Source organism: Malurus melanocephalus, unplaced genomic scaffold (genome assembly GCF_030028575.1).
Source record: "Malurus melanocephalus ecotype Western Australia unplaced genomic scaffold, MMel_1.1 scaffold_329, whole genome shotgun sequence".
Taxonomy (NCBI): Eukaryota; Metazoa; Chordata; class Aves; order Passeriformes; family Maluridae; genus Malurus; species Malurus melanocephalus.
The window spans coordinates 636,946-657,225 of record NW_026623561.1 but is presented as its reverse complement, the minus strand read 5'-3'; the positions used below and the strand labels follow the sequence as shown (position 1 = coordinate 657,225).

General features: G+C 38.1%; 1 protein-coding gene across 1 annotated transcript in view; it reads right to left on the bottom strand.

Annotated features, from left to right (window-relative positions):
- Positions 1 to 1,666: 1,666 nt before the first annotated feature.
- Positions 1,667 to 20,280, bottom strand: part of CTDP1 (CTD phosphatase subunit 1) — a 101,003-nt gene continuing 82,389 nt past the window's right edge. Inside the window, exon 13 of the mRNA XM_057377872.1 lies at positions 1,667 to 2,706. Within this exon, the coding sequence (XP_057233855.1) occupies positions 2,565 to 2,706 (142 nt within the window). The 3' untranslated portion in view covers positions 1,667 to 2,564. The remainder of the gene's footprint in view (positions 2,707 to 20,280) is intronic.

Sequence of the window (20,280 nt, the reverse complement as noted above, 5' to 3'; positions counted from 1 at the left end):
ACCAGCACTGCCCAGCAGGTTCGACAGCCTCAGGGGCAATCTTGTCTCCGCTTCAGTTGGCAGAGTGCCCTTGTTGGCAGCAGGTCCTTGCCAGCCACTTAATGTACAGGAGGCCAAGAAGGCAGGATAAAACACCCAGTCATAATATCTAGGTCACTTCATTTAGAATTAAAGTAATTTCACAAACACATTTGTTGCTTTTCCCAGGATGCTCCTGCACCTTCAAAAAGGTATGAGCTATTGGGAGTGAGCGACAACTTCTTACATCCAGAGACTTCTTGCTGGCAGGTTAGAATGGGCATTTAACTTATCATCTATTGAATCTTCAGTTTCCATTTCTCTCTCTCACCTGTGCAGAGACTGGTGACCAGAGCACTTGGCACAGCCACCTGACAAGCAGAGAACAGGCTCGAAGCCTTCTGGGCTGTTCTGGCAGTGAGCAATAGGTTGGTGGCTCTCAACCCTCCCTGTGGTAGGGCACTCCTGCTCCAAGGACTGGAGGAAGATAGAGCCGTTCTCACCAGAGAGCTTATCAGCACAGAATCCCTCTGGGAGCACTGCATGGCAGCTGCAGAGCCAGGGACAAAGCACCCAACAAAGCAGCTTGGACCAAGGCAGAGCCCGCCCGGATTTGCTCTCTGGCTGTATTCACACTCAGAGCTTGAATGCTGCCACAGAGTTGCRTGACTGGCAAACACCATCAGCCAGAATGAGTCTCTGCTGAAATTTGTGCTKTCAAGTCATTTGCAGCATCACAGTGACCTGGAAAGCTGATGTTATTTCACATTATTTCAATGGGTGTTTTAAGAAAACACAAAATGTACCCCACAACCCCAGACATTTTAGTATTTAATTGCAAGAAGTCATCCTCTGGTAGATGGGGAGACTGCATTCTGGTTGCTGAAAAAAAGGAAGTATTTTGACTTCCCATTTTACAAGCATTAATCTTTTTATTCTGTTATGCAATGAAAGTTACTTGGAGACATCCTGCTTGTTTTAATGGAGACCTACAGCAGATAGGGCACTGTATTATCAGGCTATGTGGTGCCTGTGTAAATGTTCAGGAGATTTAACATTTTCCCACAAAATCCACTATTTTTGTCTGTGGACACTGACCTGTGGGAAACTGTCTGTGGGAAAAGCAGTATTAATCTGAAAAGGCTCTTGTATTTTCTCAGGTTTCCTTTTATTGCCATTATGAAGCTACAAAATTAGAATGCTATTTGTAAAGCAGCTGAGATTCTATTGAAATGTTCTGTTTTCCTGCTAAGTGGCAAAGTATTTCTGCACTAGAATGTATTTCCTTTTAATCATGACTCATGAATTAACGAGTCTTCTTTTGCAAACATATTGTGAAAAGGATTCACCTTTCCAGCTGCTAACAACTGAGAATAAACCACAGTCCTAGCCTCAGACATCCAATACCACAGCAACAACTCCTGCCRTAATTTCAGAGGCCAGTCAAAGACACATGAGAAAATGCCCGATGTTAGAGTCCATGAAACTTCTGAGCCACTGTTTCTCTTCTGTTCTTCAACTACCTGACTGAATCTACAAATCTGCACCTGCTTTAAACATTTATCATTATTTTCATGCAGAATAAAGGAAAGATAATAAGAAAAGTGCCCAATGTTTGATGGAAGAAAATGAAGAGGAAAGAGAAACAAAGCATACAAAATGAACCTTTATTAAATGAAAGAAAATCTGTTTTGTGGGTCAAATATGAAATAGAATATACAAAAACTTTACATCAGATCTCTTGTCAAAGACATTAAATCCTATCTAGACTGAAGTAGCACTTGCTCTTTCCAAGACAACACGAATGGGTGAATATGCATCTTGTGGCAGTACAGGACCTCACAGTCTGCTGTGCTAAATTTCTGGTTACAGAGAAGAAAACTTAAAAATCTAAACGATGTCTCTAAAGAACCCAACTATTCAGCAAAGTAACCTAAAACCATGAATGTTKATAACTATGTATTCTCTTACAAGCAAATGACAGGTGGGTCAAGGGCAGAGCTCACAAAGCTTGCATATCATGTTCTCTGTTTCTATACAAATATAAATAGTTATTTTTTATTTCAAAAATCCTTTTATATTTGATAGCTTTATTTGTGGAAAAGAATGACCAGTTGGTCAGGTTCCTGCTGTACTACCCAGACAACTCCATCTCCTTTATCTCCTTCTTATTTTGAAGATTGTAACCCATAAACCACAGCCTGCAATATTTTTAGAAACTTGATGTGTGTTTAATAACAAATCCTTGTACCACTGTCCCATACCTGAAGATTCTGCGGAGCTCCTCACAWGTCTTTGGCATAGCACACCATGTCCCATTTAATACTTTTTTTTTTGCTTAAAAAAGTATATTTTCCTTTAGTAAAACAACTTAAAAACATCCATTTCTGATTTTGTAAAATAAYGTGTCACCTCTCAAGTTGCTTTGCAAAATATACACACACACTTTGGAAAAACATTGAGTACTGACATAAAGGACTCATCTGAAGTCCGGTCTTTTGATGAGGAGTAAAATACAATTACAAATTCTGTCCTCTGCATGAATCTCACATGAAGTCATTCAGTTCAGCTTCAAGTGCTGCTGCCATTTCATCTGCTTCAGAACTGCTTCCTTCCTCATCTTCATTRCTGGATTCTTTACTGGATTCACTGGCAGCATCATCTTCATCCAGTTTGCGCTTGTGACCCCTGGATGGACAGACAGAGASAAGGTCCATGAATGGAGGTGGCTCAACGCTTACTGAGAGACTCATATTCAACAAGAGGAAAAAATGAGGTGAAAGGACTCATCTCTTCTCAGGCCTAGACAAAAAGTATAACTTGTTTTTAAATGAGCTAACAGTAGCCAGCTCACGCAATTAATTTTTTACCTGCTGTTAGGTACTGTCAGCTGTAGGTGTAAAGAACAAAGTAGTGTTCATTTGTTTCATCCATTCTTTTGAACGAAGTATTATTTTCACTGTTTGAAAATAATGAGTAGATTTACTATCCTTTTGCATGCCAAAAGAAAGAAGCCATTGTGTGAAAGAGATATTACCAAAATACAAACATTGTTATATGATTTTGAAATATTCACGTTTCTGCTTTTTTAATAAAAATAAAACCTTAACCAAATAACYAAATCTCACTGCACCAGCATCTACACTTTAATGCTTCCAAACTTAGGGGTCCCATCCTTCCCCTTTATGTCTCTTTGGATTAGTAYCGCCAGGCTGAACAACACATTTCTTTGCATCTCTGGAGCATTATGAACCAGTTGAAACAGGAAGATGATGTGCACCATACCCTGCTGAAAGAATCATGYTCCTGGTTCTGAAAGACCTCCAAGGAAAATCTAATGCTTCAACTRGGACGTAGCCATAAGCAAAAGAATTTGTATTTGTGGAATTCTAAAATCTCTTTTCCTTGCCAGARGGAATTTTATATCAGACGTGTACTTCTGAGACAAAAATAAAGTTGAGATTTTTGCATTGCACAGAATTCATAATGAGATGTAGAAACACCTTCAAAACCCTTCTGGTTAATGTGATCAAATTTCAAGCAGAAAAATACAAGCAAAGGGGCAGGCATCTCTCAAATAATTTTCCTTTTCTTGCTGGGTAAGGTTTCATTAGGAAGAGAATGCACCCACCTGCAGTCACAAAAAGCTAATAGAATAATCTTCTGTCTTTTAGCAATTTTACAATAATCCTGTCACTTCTGAGAGCCCAGAAAAATAGCATATAGCAAGAAAGACCTCTGATAAATACTGACGTGAATGATACATATCTAATAGAAAAAAAGGCAAAGATGAACAGTCAAACTTGTGAGGCTGTAASCAATGCTGAAATACAAAGCAATTTTTATCTATGCAGACACTTTTATTGCTGTTTTCCAAGAAAGAGGAATTCTCATTAGCCCAGACTGCTTAGTTTGTAGGCTAGTTAACTGACACCTGCCCTTTCTCAGCTTCTCAGGGAGATGGRCAAGGTGCGGTGGAAAGTCAGAAGGGGAATCCAAATCAAAATGGGAAGTGAGCAGTACTATGTTCCATCTGCCCTTTCTGTTGCAGCTGTGGGCCAAAAAGACATTACTGCTGCTTTACAGAGCACTTCCTCCCACTGGTGTCAGGTGGGTTTTGCTGTTCAGCACAGGGTGGTAGAAGTAATATTTCTGGGAGATAGGGCTGAAACCCTGGGATACACTGTGGGAACTAAATCCTTCGCAAGGAAAAATGGGATGAAGTAAAAGTGTTTCTTCAATACTTTGCTACTGAAACTCAATTGTGGTGTGCTGGGGGAGTTTCAGGGCCCTAAATGCAGCCTAATTCACAATAAAAGRCAGTTTCTCAGGCATAACACTGATTATTTCCACGCCGCCTCTATTAGCATGAGTTTGGACAAGGAAGCTCCCATGCTTAAAATGCCCAGTTGGAAGAAATCTTAGCACATTTTCATTAAAAGCTTTACAAACATAGGGAGCCTTAGTAACACTCTCTGACTTCGTGATGATCTYAGCCTCCAGAGCTACAGCTCTATTTTAGGCATTAATGATACTATTAGCAAAGAAAAGCTAATTGGGAATTAAAGAAACCTGAAAGAGTCTTACTCAGCAAAAGCAAAAATGAGTAGTGCATCTTCAACAAGTAGTGGATAAGAAGTACACAGGCAGTGCTAACTGAGAAATAAAGTCATGGAGGGAATCATTTGTATTTTGTTTGTAAAGCTGCATCTCTGGAAACTGATGGTATWTGCCCACTGAAAAATGAAATTAACAATCTCACAGCTGTCATTTACACATATGAAACATATACACACAACTGCAGATGCTTTACTAAAGAATGTGTCAGGACAAACAGGTTTTTAGAAGCAGTCCAAATACTCTAAGTTTACTGAGACATAAATCAATAGCACAGATCTCATCGAAAAGTAAAAAAAAAGCATCTATAGAAGAAATAAATTACAGCTCACTGAAATAATACCTCACTGCCTGTTATTATTTCTTTAAAGTGCAGAACAGTTAATTTGCTAAATAATTATGCTGAAGACCAGAAAAAATATTAATACATGCAATAAAGTCACTTTTAAAATTTAAATATACTTCATATYTATACTAGATTTTAGTGAGGACAATCAACAAAATACAGAGACCTGAAATATTCAGTGTGACTAGTTAATCAAAGAATGGAGTTCCAATCTACAAAAAACTTTCCAGAAACTTTAAGAGATGCTTCTCCCATATTTCATCCCTCATCCAGTTGTATTAAACAGCACCTTTGGAAATACAAATGACTGACCATYATGTGTTTTGTCAGTTCTTATTTCAGCAAGGCTAGAATGATAGCTCTTGATATGAAAACTTAGTCACCGCAGGGGGAAAGCCATGAAAAAAACAAAAAACATGGCTAAGTATTAGTCCTCTAACAGAAAAAAAAAAAATCTCTCCTGAATGTTAGCATTGTTTTTATTACGATATAAAAACCTTTCAGTATTTGTGCTCTGTAAACTGCAGCTTCACAGGTATTCTAAAAACATTTAAATAAGTATTATGATATAAAATAAAAAGCCAACCCTGACAGAAGTATGGAGGAAGAACATCAGGAACCAAGAGCCGCATGCAAATTCAGAAAAGAGAGATAACATCCTGYTAATAATTTCTACCTTCAGGGAAAAAGCAGTATATCCCCATGGCAACATATCATTAACAAAATAATTTAAAATGCATATTTTSCTCACTATTTTGTGCCCATTCCTTGTCATTTCCAGTTTCAGAGCCATAGTCCGTAGCACTTTAGAGTGGGAAAGTTAAGCACATACAGGATTCCTTCTTGCTRTTTAGAGAAAATGATTTAGCAGCATGTCACAGGCTTCCATTAGCCTGATTTGCATTTTTATAACGAATTTTGCTTGACTGCTAAAGCCAAACATGTCGATAATAACTGAGTATCTTTAACCTCATTGCCTAATATGAGGCAGTTGCCAAAACACTGAATGCAGAACTTTAAATATCTGACAACTCTGTGAAAAAACTTCTACAATTCACATTTGCTTTCCCTTTACATTAAGTATTTTTCTTTTGTAATAYCTAGTACTAGGAGGCCCACCAGTTCCTGTAGTGGAAAAATACTTTCAAAAGGAACTACATTGCAAAAAATCTCACATATTTAAATGAAATGCCAAGAGATTCTAATAAGCCACAAGTGTAATTCACGATGATATTAAAAATGAAAAGAAAAAAACACTGTAATTATATATGTATAAAAGTAGTTTTTAGGAAAATTTCATCTACAGAATGCTAATGAGAAGTAATGATGTTMCAAATGAAGAGACAGGTTTACAAAGCTGCAATAGCAAAAGCTGTATGTCTGTAAAAATAGCACAGAAAAAGTTATTGAAAATGAAAATAAATTAAGCTCTTCATCAGTAAAAATTATCACTAAAATCTGATTACAACATACAAGTTGAATGAAAACTATGTTTTTATAAATTCAATTTAAATTCAGTTCACCGAGAGAGCCACAGGGAACAAAGTAGTGAAAAGGAGTCCAGTTTTTCTTGCTTCTATGATCTTAAGGCCTTGATTTATAATTAGCTGAAAATAATGTTGGAAAAACATTCTTCTTCTCTTAACTGAAAAGTCGATTGTCTCTGGTTTGTTTTGCATCCCAATGGCACCCCTTTAAGAAATACAGTGCTACATCAAAATAAAAACATCTAATTAGCAAAGGAACTCAGAGGGCAACATAACCCTTGCTTTAAACAAAGCAACCGTAACCTTTTCCAAACCTAGTTTTAAACTTGTAAATAAAAACTACAGAAAGTATTTAAATAAATGCCACATATCCTTTAAACTCCAAATACTCACAATACCCATCACTACTCTGATAAGAAGTAAACCTCTAATTTACTGCAAGTCAACCTGACATTTTTTCAATAGGTCCTAAAATCAGTACAATAACAGAGTGTGCAGACTAAATGTGTTTAATCTTCTACAAGCAATCAGCTTACAGCATTGACATTATAAATTAGGACTTCAATTTGCTATCAAATACAGCCAAGTTTCTCTCTAATGAGAACATTCACRCAGCAGCTGTAAGTACTTTGGAAGGCAAGGCTTTGGAAAGGGCATTTTGAAACTGTGCGCTGCCTTCCAGCAGCATCACAGCCCTGTAACACAACCTASACTGCCCCTGGCACACCTCTGAAGCTCCATGTGGAAGGTCTGTCCTGGTTTCCATACACATCTAGACCACAACTTTCTGTAAAATCCTTCCAAAATGGAAAGAAGGTGATGTGGCATTTGGTAATGCAATTGGAATTTGACTTCCTTCCATAGGAATTTGACTATGGGAACAACTTCTTCAGATAAACTCGTTCTCTGGCAATACTCTTCAGTTATGAAGAATTAGGGCTGGTTATCCAGTAAAACTCTTCCTCAACCCATTCCGAAGGTGCAAGGCCAGTACTTGGCTAACGATCTTTGGTGCCTTGAGCTCTGAGAACACACAGACTGAAAGTCAACATTGTGAGCATTAATATGTCACATGCGACGGACAAGGTGGTTAAATATCCTAAGTTTTGTGGTTTTGTTTTCTTAACATGACAATTTCTTCAAGGTCCCTTCCAAGCCAAACCATTCCGATTCTATGCCCTTTTATGTACACTTGATACAAGAGTGAGCAATTACTCATAGCCTGCCTGTAACTCAGGTGTCTACCCTCTGGCAATTTCCCTCGTACATCTGTGAAGGAGCACTGGATTTTCTGTCCCAGTCTCCTCCCTGGCACTAGCACAGTGTGCTGCCAGGCACACAGCCCAGGGAGCAACAAACAGCACAGCCCAGCACTGCTGGCAAGCTGCAGTGTGTGTTTGCACTTTAGGCTTGTACTGTGACAAACAGGACACTATTTAAGTGCCACAGGAACAAATGCCAGACACCTCATACATTTCCTCACTAACTCATCCAGTGCTGTCTGGAGGATTACAGGATGATGCAGACATTTAATATGCAAAAAAAAAAGCACTGAGAATGTTCCCTGCACAGCCTTGGGGTGCAGAGAGAGCCCCTACAGTTGGAGAAACACAGTGCTTTCAGCACTCCTCACAAAAAATCCTCTCCCAGGCAACCACCAATTCCAACTGACAGCTCCAAAGTGTATTTTAACTATCACAACAGTAAAGTGAGAGCTAATTAAATTCTGTACAGCCTCAGTACCTTTCTGCTCTAAAATTTAGCACACCTGTGTGCAATTCCAATGATGAGAAACTATACTGGAAACTGAAAACCATCTTACAATAGCTTTACAGATAGTTCTCTGAACTAAACACTCAATGTATATCTAATTTGAGAGTTTTTTAAGTCAGGAAGTCACAGAAAATTTAAAATAAAGCCAGAAATTGCTTCAATATGTTATCAAGTATATTTTGTAAATTTTGCTTAAATTGTCTCATTGATGAGCCTGTGTTTTCTTAATATTCAGATCAAGGGGAAAGTTTAATAAAATAACCCCAAAAGTGGTTTCTTAGCTATATTAATGCCTTCTTCAAGAAAATGATGACTTCTTAATAATTAAATATTGGGATATTTCAAAACCAAACAGTGTAGCAATAAAACCTCAAAACTTGAAACGCTGTGTGATTTTATCTGCACTGAATTAATTTAGATACACATAATAATTAAATTGGACAAATGAAAACTGGAAGTTGAACCTACAATTTTGCTTCTGTAATTAAATCACAGAAATAGAAACTGTGTCCCTAAAATACTGCTTGTTATTAACTTCAAGTTGCTTAAAAAAATCCATGTAGTTATAAGAAGACATTTACAACATGCAATATGACTATTTCTTCAAAAGGCATAAGGGACAGTGGCAGTTTTATATCACACAGCAAATAATCTYGTTGTTGATGTGTAGAAGACAACAGAAAATTAAATAAACTTTTCACTACATGGAATGCCACTGCAACTGTTACCTGACACTTCCATGATAGAAACTGCACAGCATCACTCTGGCATCTCACTTCTTAATCCCATTTGAAAGTTAAACCAGGCCTTTGTTGTTTACATCAACTCTCTTTCCAGCTTCTTCTAGTTTACAAATGTCAGGTGGTAGATTTATAGCTCTGTAGAGATTCTRGGTAGCTCTGGGAGGCTGCAATAGGAATTACCAAGGCTCAGCARGGAGCAAAGAAACTTTCAAGCCTTCCTTCCCAGTGCCAGCATGGGCATTGTACAGCAACTCTACTGGAATTCAGTTTAAAAAAAGTATTTTGAAAATGGACTAATTTCTCAAACTAATTTTTGTTATAGGAAGGAGGTAAGTCTCAGTGATGAAGATTAACGTCCTTACTGGAGATCTAAATATGAGTCATTGTTTTAAAAATGGTAGCATGCAATAAAAAATTAAGATGAAAAGTGGGAAAAAAAATTAGGATGTATGGGCAATTTAGAAAATTCAAAACCATACATCAAAGTAAGAAGTTGGAAATGAAACATCATCTGATTTATCTGAGAAAAGTCCAACTGCCTCCATTTTTCTCCCAGGAACACAACGTGTATGCGGAGGTACTCCTGTGCCAACATAATGGAGTACCAACTCCAGTTTGAAGTTGCCCAGCACTGCAAAGTAATGCTTGGAATCTTAATTGGACTCGCCAGCATCACTCACAAGCACTGAGAACACTCTTCAAGATGCACTATTTGGCTTCTTAAATTGTTAAGATGAAATTGAGCTGATAACACACTGACTGTGTTAACTGAGGAGGCTGGAAGCAGGATTTGGTACATCGTGGCTTTTAAAATTAGATATCCATAGATTATCTTAACCAGTGTGTTAATACATATATTACAGGCTACACTAGCTTATACTGAAAGATAATTCTGTCAAAGCCTTCAACTCTGATTTTTACTAACTCTTCTATTACTTTGTCCTTGTTTTCAATAAATAATTGAGATTAAATTGTAAATAACTAAACCAAACATCCTTCTAGGATGTTCATTTACTGCTTTGCTCACAAGAATATTAACTAAGAACATCTCTGTTTCACCATAAAATATTGAAAATAAGATAAACCACATCACTGACTCCATATAGATACTTCAGTCATCTCCACTGAACCACAAAAAACAGATTCAAATTCCTTTAAAATGTCGTGTTCTATTGACTTAAACACACCCAGCCTTTCCATGCAGGTATGTTGCTTCACAAAATATACTAACTCACGCCTGCCAAAAAAGGTCAGTCCTACATTCTCCTCACATTCCCACATGATTTAACTGGATAATCTCCCAGTTTATTGGYTCTGCTGCCCACCTCACAGCCTGCCAAGTCAGTTGTCCATCATCTCTCTTGTCAGCTTCCAATAAGTACCACCTGCACAACAGTTGGGGAATTGGAGCTGTTGTGAGGCTGAGGGTTATGGAGTGGTACATGGGACTGAGACTGCTCCATCAGGCAACGGGCTGCAAGATTTGTTCTCTGTATCATACAATGTCTTGCAATATTACATTTCTCTACTACTTATTTCTTTATCCCAATGGCAAGAAGTGTTATCTTGGCACTCCTCATCCTCTTCTCTCTTCCCCAAATTCCAAGCCCTGACAACTTAGATTTTTCTTTATTTGTCAAAACTGTACACATTAAATATTTTTTTTAATGTATTAAAACAGGTTTTGGAAGACTGTTTTGGAGACACAACAACATTAAAATACAAAGCTACAGAGAACATAGAAAATAATATATCAGCAACAAAAAGTTAACACATGGCTTCAGTCACTCCATTTTACTACAGGATGCTTTAGAAAAAGCTAATAAATTACAAAATGAAATTACATCAAAGCAGGAATTAACTTCTTGGTAAAAGAAATTTTCAAAAATTTGTTARAATTTTGGTCTAGAAACTGCTAGGTTTTCATGAGAAACAGCAAAATGGGGTCAAAGCTTGATTTACAAATAAGAAAAATCCGAATTGAGGTTCTAAAAATATCTGACAGAACTATCTGACTTCCACATGAGTTTTGTAAGTTTTACATAAATGTTACATACAGCATACAAATACATGCAATACATTTGAAACAGAATGCCACCTATCATTTTTWAACTGTGCAATTCCAACAAGCTCCCTAAAAAGTGGGTCTGCATTCATTACATTTGGATCTCTACAATACTGGGTCAGCGAGCARCACAAATTCAATCTGGATCAAAAGCATGTGCCAGCCCCCCGTGTATGTGCCAAATGGAATCACACCACTGAGAATTCCCCATACTTSTTGTTTTCACACCAGCTAGGACGTGACAAGCGACCCAGTACAGCAGATCGCAGCTCTCCTGGCTTACAGTCCTGATCCCATCTACAGTCTGCTCTACAATTTTTTKCTGTTGATATTTTTGGAATAAATTTGAACTAGCTAAGGCAGCTAATACTTGATCTCTACTTTTGGGTGCAAAGTTGCAATTTTTTTATGATGGTACTGTCCAAAAACCAGATCCATGGTATTATTTAGCTGTAGCTCTCCCCCTACCACTAATGAAGAAGGCATCTGAAGGAGAAGAAGCTCACTCTCTATTATCAGCCCAGAGCCTGTGTCCTAGAGAGGTACTTCCCACTGGTCAGTACAGCATGATGTTYTGAATTCAGTATGAGGCTGATGTTGATAACACACTGATGGYTCTTGTGTTGCTCAGCAGTGCTTACCCTGAGCCAGGGGCTTTTCAGGTTCCTGTGCTCTGCCAGTGAGGAGCTGCACAAGGAGCTGGGAGGGMTCATGGCCAGRACWSCTGACCTGAACTGGCCAAAGGCATATCCAGACCATAGAACTTCATGCCCAGTTCATAAACTGGAGGAGCTGGACAGGAGGGACTGAGTGCTGCTGACAGACAAGSAGCAGGKGGTGAGCAGCTGTATTGTGCATCTCTTGTTTCYCTTAAAGGAATTAAACCTATCTCCTTTTCATAACAGTTATTATGATGTTATCATAATATTTTATTCTGTTTGAATGATTAAACTGTTCTTATCTCAAGCAGTAAATTTACTGTTTTCCTGGTGGTTCTCCCCTGMAAAGGGCAGGGGAAGTGAGTGAGTGGCTTTGTGGTTCTTGGTGTCTGGAGTCCAACCCTGACAGCCTGCGTATAATGCTACTGGCCATAGGTTCCTCTAAAGTACAATTATCAATTTACCTGGATACATGGATGCACACAAGAGAAATATGTGAAAAGGTGTTTCTCTGGGCCCCAGATAACTAGAGAGACGCAGCACTTCAAAAATGTAACAAAAGCTGACACTGCAACGAGTTGCTCTTTTTCTAGTTGCYATCTGAGAATGAGATGCACTGATGAAGGGACAGGAAAAAGGTCTGAAATGCCAGGCAGGAGACCAGACACTCATCTGTTGGACTTCTGGAATACTTCCAYTTTACAGGCCCTCTCCAGACTGCCTGAACGCACTCCACAGCTGACCTCACTGAGATATATCCCTGCTCCTTCCCAGCCTGGTGACCCTCGGGGGTGGAGGGTAGTGCATGTGTGCAGCCCCAGGAGAAGCCTGGCCACATACCAATGTCTTGCAGGCAGCTCTGGCCCCATGCTCAGGTGCTGTTCATCCCCTCTTACTAACCTGGAACACTAAAAACCTTCTTGTACTACCATTCAATGGTCTGAAGTGAACAGCAACATCAGCTGAAACATGACTTTTTTCTGTTGATCTGCAAGCTTTACAGGTTCTCTACCTACCAGGAACATACTTTGCAGGAACATTTACCGCATCTGGTTTGTCTTGAAGGATTATTACACTGCAACTGGCAAAACAGACACTGTCATGCATTCAATTGTGTTTTCCAGTAAATACTTACTGGGATAGCGCAGTAGGTACACTCAAAAGGTACGCTCAAGGCATGGTAATAGTCTGAGWAACAGCAAAGGGAGAGTCTGAACAGGAGACATTTCCCTCAGCAAACAGGCACCTCATCTGCGCAACGCAGCAGCAATATCCTTGGGTCACACAGTAAAGGACACTTTTGCTGCTGTGGCATATACTGTGGGGCAGGAAATTAAAACTTCCCTATTCTGCTTTTCATGTGTGTGGCTGACAACAACGCAGGGACAAATCTCCGTGATTGGCTTGACACAACAGCCTTTTGAAGCTAGTTCAAGTTCTCAAAAAAATCTTCGTTTTTCCCAATGGAAGCACCTATTGGAGTTCAAGTGATTGATAAACTACTTAGAAATGGGAATATCTAYCCATTTTGATTGCCAGATTTCCCCTCCTCCATTAAGAAGCAGCACTGCTTCTCCTCTACCAAGATTTTTAGCACATGCTTCAAGCRGGCATTTTAATTGAAGATATACACTGCTGTTTAGCAGCCATTAAAGACTTGCAGCGACCAAGATTAATGTACATTAGTTATTATGTGGAATTTTAAGTACTTTTAGAATTCATTAGGGAAACTAGAGTTATTTTTCTTGATCAGAACAATTTTGCTTTACAGTAGTCCCGCTAATGTCCTGGGTCTCAACTGGGGCATACAATGAAGGATTAAAAACCTTCACTGACAGTTGTTAATGTACTTCTTGGTTTCTTTATTCTCAAGATATCCACATATCCTGCTAAGGAAAAACATAAATTGTTTAATAGCTCATAAATTGCACTGAAGCATTCAGCCTGATTAAAGGAAAAAATGCTGCCTGAATTACCKAAGGGGCAACCCCCTGCTATTCTTCAGTCACCAGTGCAGCTCTCTCACCAACATGCAAACTGAAGCAGTATGTTATGGATCTGCCTTGCCCTGAACTGCTTTACAGCTTCCTTGCCATTCCATGCCATTTGCCACAGATGCAAAACAACATTAATATCTATGGACTGCCGGAATGGGATAGTGGTGCTGGGGGTCATAAGTCCGTGAACATCCACGCAGTGCTGAGGGAACTGTTATGGAAGTGGAAGCAGGATACTGGAACCTGGTGCTGTTAATTACTCCTGTGCAGGAACAGAAATATATCCAAACCAATCTGATGCTCCAGTTTTTTACCTGAATTCAGACCGCATCAGAGGAAGGAACTATCCCCTTTGTGTGTTACAAGTGGTCTGAACTTGAAGACAGAATGAAATAGTTTTCCTATTCCCCCCTCTGTAAGTGAACACTAAGAGTTCAGGTTTTACAAATTCACCCAGGGTTTTAGTTCTCCCYCTCTTGCCCTGGCAATGACATGAACCAAGCTGGGGCTGCTCATTGCTCCAGGTGGCAGACCATTAAGCTGATCAAGTCAGTAGCTCCCACCTCATTTTCCATTACCCTCCTAGTTTCTTGCAGCCTTCATTTCTTCAAACTTAAATTGTGCTTTTAGCATTTTGTGCATCTAGAAATAGCAAATTGAAATGTTTTACACAATAGCACCTGTCCCAGCTGGGCTAGTGGAACCAGCTTCAGGTAACTGCCCTTTGTGTGTCATTCTGAAAACTCTTCACTCCCACAGCCTACAAGCTCAAGAGGTAGCATTACATTATCAAGAGTTCTMCCTATCTGGAAGCTTCTCATATGGGGTCAGACAGCTCCTAGTATCCCAGGCTARGCTGGAATCTCATTAACACAAGCTCTCCTCCTTTGTCACCACAAGCACCTTAACTGCTGTAGACTCCTAGGACTTGCTCAGGACTATTCTGACTCCCAGGTAGTTAATCCTTACACATTCCTTCAACGCGGACCTCAGTAATGCTGATTTTACAGATCACTTACCTGTGATATCCTAGTTAATGCAACAAAACACTCACTCCTGATTCTGAAACAAACTCATATCTACAGCAGAAGCACAAGGAAAACAGAGACAGAAGAAAAGACAAACATGTTGACCTAATTTCTTCTCACTAGTCTTGATCACTGCTTAAGCCTAGGGTTGGGGTCCTGGAAGGGTGCCAGGATCGTCCCTGCCACATATGCCGCTTCTCCAAACTGAAGTGTTGTTTTTCCAATGCTTTGCACTTTCTTCTTCCGCTGGCCTCACAGCTAAACAAGAATCCTCTGCTAGAAGGCACATTCCTTTTCTCTGTTCTTTCTCTGTGATTATGCGAATGCCTCTCATAATTTTTCAGCCCTCACTCATTCCAAAATGATAGTAACAAATGATTTCTAAAGCCTGCTTCTACAAAAATCCAGCTCTTGTAGACTCATGCTTCTTGCAATCATATTATAGAAAATTATTTTCCCTCAGGCTGCAGTCACTCTATTGTCCCAGGATGGAAGCTATTAGTTAATGGCTCTGCAGTGATAAAAGGCAATGACTGCAGAAAGACTTCTATTTCAAATACATTGACACATTAGTGAGAAATCAATTTCATTACTTCACTCAGAACTTTTAAGTTATAGACAGAGTCACTGAATCATTATAAATAGCAAAGTTAGAACAGAGAAATGTAAGAATAACAGCAATCCCTGTACATATTTTAGCATTTATTAGCACATCTAAGGAGATGAGAAGAATAAGGTAAATATTCTCATGCCTGATGACCTATAAATTCCGAACCTTTGCCCCTAGAAAAAATGGCAACTTAGATTTCCCASTTCATTTTACAGATACCAGCACACATCTTTTGAAAAGCACAAGTGAAACCTATTTAATCTTATGAAAAAAATACATATTTTAACAATACTTTCCTAATTCTAGTAACATACTGACTTTCAATTGCTTGTCTATCTTTCCCATGAAGTACTAAACCTAAAGTACTAAAAAGAAACTAAAACTAGAACTTTAACTTGCACAGTTAATCCACATAGTATTTAAATAGGAAAACCCATGACCAAAAAAATGGTATTAATGACTTAGTATACAGAGAATTTAATTAAAAACATAATAAGACAAACTACCTTTCAAATCTGATACTGCCAAGAGTTTATTATGCTATTTTTTCACTTTTCCAAAGACACTTTTTTTCCTGATCTCTACTGCATACTTGCTACATTAATTAACAGGTATAACCATCGTATCAGTGCAATCTAAGTAATAATCACTGCACACACAGACACAAATGGGCAGAATAATACTGTATTATTGTATCTGAATGACTTCTAGATATTTTCACAGTTAGACAATAAGGTAAGCTGAAGGCAGATGGTCTCTCTAACCYGACTATATTTCAATGTATTTTCAAGCTTCCCATCTAATGTGGTCTAACACAAAGACAAGTATTATAACCCAACACTTTGTGAGAAAAGCAGTCTGGTGCAGTTTGTATGTCTTTGGGTAATTAATGTATTGTGGAGGGAAACATGAAGATACCACAGAATTATGTTGAAGAATCTCACACGTGTTCAAAACACCACTGTTGAGCTTTTTAGTGAACAATGAATAAAATCTTTGGAGAACAAATTATGTGATTCTTATCATAAAACTTGCTAGATTTAGGTGACAGTTTCAGTGGTGAACACCTCATTTATAAAACCAAATGCTGATGAATCCTGCCTAAGGAAGCAACATCATATCCATAGAGAGGGACTTTGGAAAAAGTCTGTTACAAAAAGGAAAGAAGGTTAAAAAATTCAACTGCTTTTTATATTTGATAGGYTTGATGTGAAAAAAATCCTTATGTTTTGCAGATATGAATGTTACTGAGAAACCATTTATTCAAGTTGTTTAGGAATGTTGTACAAGAAAAATAGCTCAGATATTTGTTCCGAAAAGAATCATCCCTGGAGAAATCAGCAAAAGTCATTTWGCCCTCCTGAACTTCAGGTATGGCACCTGCCTGGTAAGATTTATAAAAAAACCGCTGGTATTAGCGATGATATTTTTTTTTTTAACAAGGATGAGATCAGCACCAYGGACCATGCAACAGGTCAACAGCATCCTGGGTGTATTCCATTTGGCTGCTGCAGCTGTGAGCAGGCCACAAGCAGCACTCCAAGGACAAGGAAGCACTGTCCATGCATGATGGAGAGCAGAGCCAGTTCTCTCAGGACAGCTGCCACAGACATAGAATGCACATCTACAGCTCTGGTCATTTTAGGACTGTGGGAATGGCCCAGCTATACCTTAAAGAGATGCCTTGGTATCAACCCAGGCTCTAACACTGCACATTAATTCTGTGCCAAGGTTTGCTTGGTTGCATCTGAGAACTTCTAGACTGTGCAGTTCACTTTTGAAAAGCCTTTAGGAGGATAGGAATTTCCATTTTGGAGAAGGAAAAAAACCCTGCAATGGAGAGTTAGCAGCTTGACACTTCAAGCAAACATGCACAAGCTGTGCATTTGCTCCTTGTAGGAAATACAGAGAAATACAAGACCAAGACTGAAGTCTCATGATTGAAATGTGAACTAGCACTTTGGTTAATTTTAGCTGCAGTTAATAGCCTAGATGTGTGAAAGTTCACACTCTCAGTTCTCTCCTGTGTTTYTTTTCCTTATCCAGTTAATGATCTGAGGCTTTCCAAAATGCATGTTCCTCTTTCACAGATATTATATTAGACCTTTGCAGTATCTCCAAGTATTTCAGAATGTGTCAGAAGCAGYTATGAAGTGAACAATGCCCTTCTGTGACTTTCCTGAAGCAAACTTTGAATCTATCACTTGTGCTTAGTGTATCAATGATGTACATGAATTGGGAGTCTTGGAACAAGGACCTTCCTCTTCAACAGTTGAATCACCACACCTTTGTTTCCCTATGCATTTCATGCATCTCTGAACATGCAACACACCTAGTTAGACCTGTATTTTCTCAGCAATCTTTCAGTGATTTTGAGTTTTGGTTTTGTAGTAAATGAAGATTGAACCAATTGAGCATCTCAACATTTCCATACACAGTGAAATCCCTTTCTCCTTTGTTTGCACATTAATAATTTCAAMACAGGAAAACAATTTTATCAAGAAAAACTTCAGGGTTCATCTCTAACAAACAGAAACAAAGAGAGYTCTGTATCATTTCATGTAAGAATACAGCAGGAAGAGAAATAGATGTAAATATATATATAACAATTAAAAATGCTTATCCATTTTGACATGAATGGAAAACCTAGTGCAGTAACTGGAAAAGTGGAATTTCAAGTAATTATATCACATCTAAAAAGCTTTACTGAAAAACTCCTGTTCTAACACATCTTTGTTGAAATTTCAAAACCAGAAGTTTGAATAAGTGTCAGGTGTCAAAGATCAGCTCYGGAGTAATTTGTATTTCATGCAATCCCTTTCAGTAAAGAGCAGTAACTGATGCCAGAAAAACAAGATTAAGGTATTGCTTCCTCTAATGTTCTTCCTATGACAATCCTTATGTTGGAATCCTCAGTGTCTTACAAAACAGAGTTTAAGTTTCTTATTGCAAACTCTAGACAGCAAAAGCTCCTTTTCACCTGCTCATCACACTAAAGTACTTTCAAAGCTAGGCTAGTACTTTTTGCATGCCTTTACTCTGAAAGTGTTATTATACATGTTATATAACTGCATTTTTTTTGAAACAAAAGGGGACTTAAGAGAAAAAGTACTATGCAGTTCTGAGGTTTGTATCTCCCTGAAAACTGGTTAAAAGTTTCCTGCTTTCCACAGGATTAACAGCATGCTTATGTGAAGGAGAAAAATGTACAAATATGAAYAGTAGTTAGCTCTGTGCGCATTGATAGCTTTGCATCTGCAACATTACCCTCTTATTCTCATTTAAAAACATGGTATTTCTTCCTTGCAAACTGATTGGAAAAACTTSAGATACCTTAAGGGGAAAAAATAAAGTATATTTTAAATTGATGTGTGCTTCCTCACATTGGTTCCTCTCTAGTGACCAATATTCTTTTTGCTGCTTTGCTTTTGAAGATTAGTGAAATCCACACATTTCTCCTATTTGTCAAATAAATCCTAAATAACTTCATCTGAAACATGATGTTATACTTCAGTAGGCACAAACGTGCAGTAGGGAAAGGTAATCTCTTTTAAGTATTTTATAAGGCATCTGTGAAGAATTTCTTCTAGCTTTAACTTCCCTCACAGAATCATACCATTTCTTAAGAGACCTAAGGCTACCAGCTGCCAACATCATTGTTTAATCTCTTAAACGTCACCATCAAGAATCAGAGTAAAGAAAACAAAAGCAATGCGTGCTTCCCAAATGGGGCTGCAAGCACAAAGCTTACTTAATCACACAACGYATCTTCCTTAAATATCCTGATTTTAATAATATTCATAATATTCTTCTAAAACATTAGACAGACACACAAAGAATATACAAYCCTCTGTTACAGACAAGCAAATTAAATATATTTTAATTAGACTACATAGTCATTTTCCTACAAGATTCACTGATGAATCCCCAGGGCAAAACTGCCCAGGTTTAACTGCAGAGATCTTTCCATTATACACAGGTTTATCCCTTAGAACAGATGTCTGAGTTTTGGGGAGAATTGCTCATTTCCTTTCCCTTTTTTATTTWTTAAAATAACTTTCTAAGATAAAAAGAAGCTATGACTATTTACATCATTAAAAGCTGATCTCTTTACATCAATATATGTAATTTCCAGTATGAAAACTATTGCTTTTAAAATGCTTCATCTTCAACACAMATACAAGAGAGCAACTACTTAAAATTTCTTCTTATAGAGATTGTAATTTTTATTTTTTTATTAGTGGAACATAGCTTTTTGTCCCTGCTGCCCAAAGAGGTGATGAATTTCAGTCTCCATCTTACCATATCTTATGATCCCCAGATAGGAAGGATGATCAAGACATACAGAAATATACACACATGCAGTAAGGACTTTGATTTCTAAAAGGAAGCCATTTGAAGGATACAATAGACTTGACAATCTCCTTGCAGAATCAAGGTAGGGTTTTATCAATTGTCCTTTAGAAATCTTCAGATTACTTAAAATGTCTTATGTAATGGAAACAGATGACAACTTTCTGAATAAAGAAAAAAAACAAGACAGATGATGTTGAAGAGAGAAAATAAGTGATCAGGAATTCGAAGTATAAAAGCCTCAGCTAGCGCATGGGAATTATTCATTCATGTTTTTATTTATAGAAAGATACTATGGCATATTCAGAGTATGTATATTCACTTAGAAGAGTGCTTTCAGATAATGGGAAGTCTAACCAATTACAGAGCTGTAAAACACTACCAGCAGGAGTAACTGACAGAATATCTGAGACAAGTACTCCTGTACTTAAACTCTTAAGACATCCAAACAGTATGATTCAGAAACTTCCTCAGATTGGGAGCCACTGAAAGACATGTCTAAAACAATATGCAATCATCCCATTATCCCTGAAAGGGTTGTATCATTCACAGAAAGGATGCATCAAAGCAGGAAGAAACTCCAG